Source organism: Arachis hypogaea, chromosome 13 (genome assembly GCF_003086295.3).
Source record: "Arachis hypogaea cultivar Tifrunner chromosome 13, arahy.Tifrunner.gnm2.J5K5, whole genome shotgun sequence".
NCBI lineage: Eukaryota > Viridiplantae > Streptophyta > Magnoliopsida > Fabales > Fabaceae > Arachis > Arachis hypogaea.
Window position 1 is genome coordinate 51,580,716 of NC_092048.1, and position 7,934 is coordinate 51,588,649.

Genomic DNA, 7,934 nt, shown 5'->3' on the forward strand with positions numbered 1-7,934 from the left:
TGATCCATATCCATCACCATCACTAGTGAATATTTATCCATCACCATCACTGGTGAATATTTATGGGGGCGAGCTCATCCGGGCCTTTCACAGTGCCCGGCCACACTTACGACATTGGGTTAACAGAGCTTCGAGTCTCAACCTGGAGCACATGGTGGCTAGCCATTGCTACTACCCAGGGAAACCCTCATCTCCAATGGTGGAAGTGCAAGCATTCACAATTTAATCAACAGCATATATGCATTTATACTTGGCCATAAACATGGCTCCGCCGTAACACGGCAATAATCTAGCCATCCGGCTCACGGTTGAATCCATAACCAGCCAATTCATTAACAATTATGGCCCTTCGGCCCATGGCATAATAAGCATTTCCACCGCCATTCTCCGCATCTCACATTTTCATCTTTGATCCTCAATGATCATTCATTTTTCCCTTGCTTCACTCGCAAGTTACCAAATTCACTAGCCCTTTTTCCTCATGCTAGGCATATCATAATGATTTAAGATATAAGTGGTGAGATCGGAGGCTTAGAAGTATGAAATTTGGCTTTTAAAACTCAAAAATCAACTTTGGGATGAAAACAGGGCCACGCGTACGCGCACTCCACGCGCACGCGTGGATGGCCTTAAAACTCATCGACGCGCAAGCGTCATACGCGCAAACGCGTGGGTTGAAAATTAGCCAAACGGCGCGCACGCGTCAGCCACGCGTACGCGTGGGTACTCTTGCGCCCCAGGCACAAAACTGACACAACTCTCTGGAAAATGGCTGGGCATTCGATGCAGCGCATCGACGCGCTCGCGCACACCGCGCGCACGCGTGGATGGTGCTTTCTCGAAGAACGACGCGTACGCGCCAAGTGCGCCTATGCGCGGGGGGTCATTCTGCTAAAGATTTTCTAAGTTAAAAACTGCAGAATTCACAGATTCAGCCCCCAATCTTCCGACGGACATAACTTTCTCATTTTAAATTGTTTTTCACCCGTTCCTCAAACGGCATGGACATCCCGGATCCAATTTCATTTCTAAATAGATTTGGCACAAATCAGAGATCCGTAGTCCAAGTTATGTCCCGTCAAAGTATGCCCAAAAACCATGTTTTCATACAAAACCACAAAGTGCCATTTTCAAAACAAACCACTTTCAACTCTTTTCGAAATCAATCAAAACATGCCAATTTCATCCCTTTTCTTTGAAATCAATTAAAATGTACCAAAATCAATATCAAGCCATCCTCAACTCACACATTGGCATTTTACCAAAATTCCCAAAACCACATCCAACCATTTTAACACTTCTCGATCAAATGGCTAAAGGACAAACACAATATCATGTCATACATCCTTCCTCATCCCAATTTCCAATAATACCATTTCCAATCAACCATCATTATACATGATCAACATCATACTCACCATCAACATGGTACCACCCATCAATTCAACCTCAATCACCCATCAAGCATATATCACAACATGCATTTCTCATATATTACACAATCAAGGCATCAATATTCATAATCACATATATGAACACATCATATGTCTTAACCATTCAACAACACCAACAATTCAATGCCTATCTTAGGGCCTCTAGCCTAAGTATTTCCTACCACATTACATATTAGATACGGGAAACCGAAACCATACCTTAGCCGATTTCCCAAGCTCAACCGGAGCACTTCCAAACCACTTTTCCTCAAGCTCTCAAGGTCTCAACACCTCTAAGAACAGATTTTGTCACACAAAACCCTCTTCCAAGCTTTCTAAAATCACCAATCAAGCTCCAATATTCACATATACACAACCTAAGCCACAATCATCATACCCATACACAACATCTCAATGCCCAAACCTCATAGAACAACAAATTACACTAGGATTGAGAATCTTACCACACCCAAGGTCCAAGGAGACAAGATTAACCTTCTCCTTCAAGAGAGTTGGGTCCTATAACATCAAAGAACCCAAAATCTCAATATTTTTGCTCATGAAACTCGAAATCAAGGGCTGGAATTTCGAACAGTAAAACGTGGCTTACCTCAAAATTAATTGTATGGGTTTTGTAGAGCTCTCCGCGGTGAACGCGTGGCCGCAAACGGAGCGGCAATCGGAGCTCTAGATCAAAAGTTATGGTGGTTTGAAGATCAAGTGAGAGATAGAACTTGAGAGAGTGTTCTTCCCTTCCTCTCCACCATTTCAGCGTGTTTGAGTGTGTTGTGAGGAGAGAGAGTGCTGAAAACTAGGGTTTTGGTTTAGTTTAGTTGGGCCAAGGGCCCACTTTGGGTCCGGTTGGCCCGGTTTGGCCCGTTCGGTCCAATCTTGGTCCGATTTCTATAAAATTGGTACCGAAATTCTCGTCTTAATCTCCTCTATCACATTTAGCCATAAAAATAACATTTTTGGCTTTCTAGAATAAATTCTCAATGGGTTAATTAGCCGTTAATTAACCGGGTCTTACACTAAACAAAAAAATGCACATAATGACAAACCCATAATGTTATACATTCAAAAGAAACAATTACTAGCAAGTTTTCAACTAATCAAAGGTGAAACTCATCAAAAATCATAATTATCATTAACTGTTCCAATATCTCCATTATAAACAGGTAATCCAAAGCCACCATTATCAGAAGTACCACCAAAAGAAGCTGTATTTGAAGAATCAGCAACATTAGGCAAATCCACATCAACTTTTACATCTCCTCCATCTAATAAAATAAAATAGAAAACCAAGAAAAAATTAAAGTTATAACTTTACATAAGATATCTTTAGTAAATGAAACAAGTTTTGCTATTTTAATCACCTTTAGGATATGAAGGCATAGCATTATCCGTGTAAATTAAATTTTCAATGCCTTCGATGTCTCCATTAGTAAATTCAGGATTATCTTCATCCGGCATTACCCAAAAATCTACTGTGTCAATGCTTTGAATGTCAATTGGATCATTCTTCTTCTTGCGATGCATTCTAGATTGAAGGCGTAGATTATAAATGACATAAACAATATCACTTAGCCTTTGATGCTCTAATCGGTTCCTCCTCTTTGAATGGATTTGTTCAAAGAGGCTCCAGTTCCTCTCACATCCGGATGATGAAGATGTTTGATGAAGAAGACGAATTGCCATTTTTTGCAAGTTAGGTGCACTCCCACCGTGTAGCCTCCACCATTCACCTACCAGGATGTGAAAGTCAACCATCAATTCTCATTCAATATTTAAAAAACCTTCAAAGTAAATTGAACATAGAAATATAATAACTTACCAGGTTTACGTCTCTTGATTGCTTTCAAAGCACTTTCCCTTCCAAAACTTCCTTTTCGATCTCGATACAACTGTATCTCTTGCATTGCGGCAACTGAGTCATCGCAAAGAGTTTCAATATCAAATAAATCAAGCAAAGACCTCAAGATATTTGCCTTCTCAACAAACCCCTCACTATAGAAGAAATCTGGATTCAAAAAGTATGCTGCTGCATGGAGGTCACGCTTCAAATGCTTATCCCACCGTATTTTCAAGATACTTGTATAAGGTGTGTATGCAGATTTCCTATTTCTAAACATTGTCTTGATAGCAATTTTGGCTCTTTGCATGCCCTCATACATGATACCCAGAGAAGGTTTCTCATCAGCATCAACAAGCCTCAATAACTTAATAAGAGGACCAACAAGCATAGTAGTAGTAAAATAATCCTCCCAAAACTTACTATCCAAGATAATTGAGCTAACCATCTTCCCATTGACACTCTTGGATAATTTATGAGAAGTGAAATATTTGTCCACCACCAATGATTGCAAGTCTTCTTTATGATCATATATACTTTTCAAAGTAATGAAAACAGTAGCAAAACGTGTAACTCCTGGTCGAACAATTTCTTTCCACTCTTTTCTTTTTCTAAGCCATGACAAGAAAATCATATGATTGTAAACAAACACAGACACTTTTGAAGCACGAGAGGCAAGGTTAGCTATGTGAGGAATACTTGCTATGTCTTTCAAAATAGGATTGATGCAGTGAGAAGCACAAGGAGACCAAAAAATGTTTGGATACTTTTCATGAATGAGTTTTCCAGCAGATACATAATTCGCAGCATTATCAGTAACCACATGCACAATGTTACTAGACCCAACCCACTCAATAACCTCAGCAAACAATTTAAACAAGGTATCGACTGTTTTTATCATATCAGAAGCATCAACAGACTTAACAAATAACATAGCAGCAGGACAATAAACTAGAAAATTAATTATCGTATGCTGCCTTTGATCAGTCCAGCCATCTGCCATCAGTGTATAACCAGTCTTTTTCCACGAGCTCCTATAGCCTTCAACAAGCAACTGACACTCCTTCTTAAGATCGGCCAGCAAATGAACTCTCATTTCATCATATGACGGTCCCTTGAAACCAGGTCCAATTGCAGCAACACCGTCCAAGACAGGTTGAAAGTAAGGTGATTGAATTGCATTGAATAGAATCTGTGCATCAATGATCCATCTTGCAAGCCCCAACTTAACCTTGTGCACAACTTGTTTACTGGCCAATACACTTTTCAAAGTTGGTTGAGAGCCTGGCGTAGTCCTTTCCTTAAAATAACTTCCAATTGGAGTAGCAGCAATCGCTCTTCTCTTTCCTTTGTCTCCCATTGTTGCAGGAGCCAGAGGTTGTACAGGATTAGGCGCTTCACACTCTTCTTCCACTTGTGTTTCACTTTCCACATCATAACAATCAGCTGTAAATTTTCTTTTTTCTGCCTTATTTTTTTTGTTTTCCTCCAAAATCCTTTTGAATTGAAGTTCAACATCTTCAGTTACTTTGTTACAAACTTTAATTTGTCCAGAAATTTTTGCAAGATGATATTTCATTCTATATATACCCCCTCCATTGTAAGTATTCAAGCAGAAAATATATGTATATTGAGCCTTGTTATTTTTGTCATACTTCACTGTAAAATATTGCCAAGCTGGATCAGATTTACCTCTGGATGAACCAGTTTGAGAATCTTGAACAGCATTATCTTGTGGCTGTGGGTTACTTTGTGATTGTTCCATCTGTGACAATCAGAAAATCAAATTGGATCAGCAGCAAACAAAAATCAGAAGCAGCAAACAAAAATCATGAAGCAATAAAAAACAAATTCATCGATGAACAAATAACCTCAGCAAATAAATCAAAAACATTCAAAGAAAATCAAATTCATGAAGCAGCAAACAAAAATCATGAAGCAATCAAAAATAAATTCACTGATGAACAAATAACCTCAGCAAATAAATCAAAAACATTCAAAGAAAATCAAATTCATGAAGCAGCAAACAAAAATCAGAAGCAGCAAACAAAAATCATGAAGCAATCAAAACTCAATTCACTGATGAACAAATAACCTCAGCAAATAAATAAAAAACATTCAAAGAAAATCAAATTCATGAAGCAGCAAACAAAAATCAGAAGCAGCAAACAAAAATCATGAAGCAATCAAAACCCAATTCACTGATGAACAAATAACCTCAGCAAATAGATAAAAAATAATCAAAGAAAATCAAATTCATGAAGCAGCAAACAAAAATCAGAAGCAGCAAACAAAAATCATGAAGCAATAAAAAACAGATTCACTGATGAAGGCAAAATTGCAAACAAAATCAAAAAAATAAATCATAAATAAGAAGGCAGCAAAATCGCAAAGAAAATCAAACACAGAACCTCAGAAGGAGGCGAGCTCATAAATCATAAACAGAAGGCAGCAAATAAATCAAGAACAGGGTATTACCGGCGGCGAGTAACGGCGAGGAAAGAGACACGGTGTCGGCGACGCCCCAACGAGTAGGCGAGCTCAGCGTCGCTCGGCGAGGACGACAGAAGAGGCGGGCTCGGCGAGAAGTAGGACGCGGTGGTGGTTGCGGTGGTCAACGTTGTCGCTGCTGTGGATGGCTGGCTGCGGGATGCGGTGGCGATGGCGATGGCAGTAGGCTTCACTGATGGCTGTGGGTGGTTGGGTGCTGGTGATTTCGAGCTCTGGAGAGTGGAAAGTGGAAACTGATTGCTATTAGGGCTTCCTTCCATTTACGCGTTTTCTCTTTTCCTTTTTCTTAAGCCAAAACGACGTCGTTTAACATATTAGCTTTCAAACCAAAAACCGCTAAAAAACCGGACAGTTCTTCCGGTTCACCGGTTAACCACCAGTTCGACCGATTTTTTCACCGGTTTTTTGCCAGTCAATTTTTTACGTTATCCGAACCGGCTAGGTGACCGATTTCTGGTTATTCCGGTTGAACTGACCAGTCCGGTTCGATTTTCAGAACCATGCATTTTATATACCATTCGGGGAGTGCACCATTACATTACAAGATGTAGTATATCAGCTAAAACTTCTGATCGATGAGGACTACGTGAGTGGATGTTGACAAACTTTGAGAGGTTTATTGAGGATGGTCGACCTAACCTACCTGGACTTGGTTCGAGGAGTAACTCGGTGTGTTACCTCATGCGGACTACATTGATAAGTTTACTATGAGGTGAACATGATTCTGGGAGACATTCAACGAGCTTTCTCCAAGTGAAAATGAGGAGACTATAAGGAGATATGCAAGGGCGTACATTATGATATTATTATCAACTCAACTGTTTAGTGACAAGTCTGTGGTCACTAGAAATTTTGTGGCCAGATATGTATGAGATTCATTACACCTTCTGACCTCCCAAATACCCTTTTGCTGGCAAAGAGTGATCTGAATAAACCAACTGCAACATTTTCCAAATTTCTTATGCTTTCCATAGTATTTGATGTGATTTGACACTCAACCCACAATGGATATTATAAGTCTTGACACTTAACACAATTTCTTCTTTACTCTGAAACTGTTGACTAATTTGGAACTTAGTTGGAGCTAATATATCTTGTGCATCTCTACTCCAAAATCCAAATTCTATGTCTGAAAAATCATGTTGTGTCAGCTGAGTTCTAGAATTCGATTGTCCACCCTGATCAACTGGAATATTTCTCCCTAGATTATTATTGCTATCCTCATCTATCATGGCAGGTTTTACATCATCGTTATCCCACAATACATCTTTCATGAGATATGGTTTTCTATCTCCTAAAACTAGTATCATTTCAGGAAATAGTAACCATCATAATCGCAAGCGCACAAAAAGAACGATTATCACCAATTTCTCCATCATTAACACAATTTAGATTAACTGTGAAGGACAAAGATGTCACCAACACTGCTTCTGGAGCAATTACAGACATAGAAAAAGAGGCAACAATAGACATTAAACTAGAGACTCCTGGTATTGCTATAAATTGAGAATTCCAATTTGATCCTCTTGAACTAGCGATCACATTTTCAAATTTGGCCAACGGTTCATGGGTTCTCACCTTGGATAAATGACAACGACAGTAAAACAAACTTGCAAGTCTTCATCACTATCTATTACAAAGGAGTCATACTCCACACCATCTGGTACAATAGAAATCAAAATCATAAAAAATAATTTTTCTACCAGTTTGACTCCATGAACTCCTAGGTTTTATATTATAGTATTTTTCAGCTGAGCAAAACTCGTGAAAAGTTTGATAAAAACACTCATTAGATCTTTATCAATAAATTTTATTTTCTCTAGTATTTTTTCTTAATCGTCCTTCTATAGTGCACAAAAACTAAAAAATTATCATCACTAGTAATTATTAGTGCCACTGTGATCAAGAGCATACATTTTGGTTGTATTTATAGAATATACTCGTACCTAAATCAAATTAACCAATTTTGATTAAAATTGAATTACGTATGCAAGTAAATCAAAGCAGAGTATTCGATTTACCCTTATTGCTATAAAACCCTATAAATCGAATTCACTTGTTTTGATTTAGTATGTAAGATACTATTTCTCTAGTAAATCAAACTAACCTATTTTAATTTACTATGATAAACGCTAAAT

General features: G+C 38.5%; 1 protein-coding gene across 1 annotated transcript; it reads right to left on the minus strand.

Moving 5' to 3' along the window:
• Positions 1 to 2,561: 2,561 nt before the first annotated feature.
• On the minus strand, positions 2,562 to 4,645 carry LOC140177604 (uncharacterized). Its single transcript, XM_072210737.1, has 3 exons — positions 3,268 to 4,645; positions 2,810 to 3,178; positions 2,562 to 2,713 (listed from the first exon to the last, which is right to left on the minus strand). Exons 1-3 carry the CDS (start codon positions 4,643 to 4,645, stop codon positions 2,562 to 2,564), a joined length of 1,899 nt encoding a protein of 632 aa, XP_072066838.1.
• Positions 4,646 to 7,934: the final 3,289 nt, after the last annotated feature.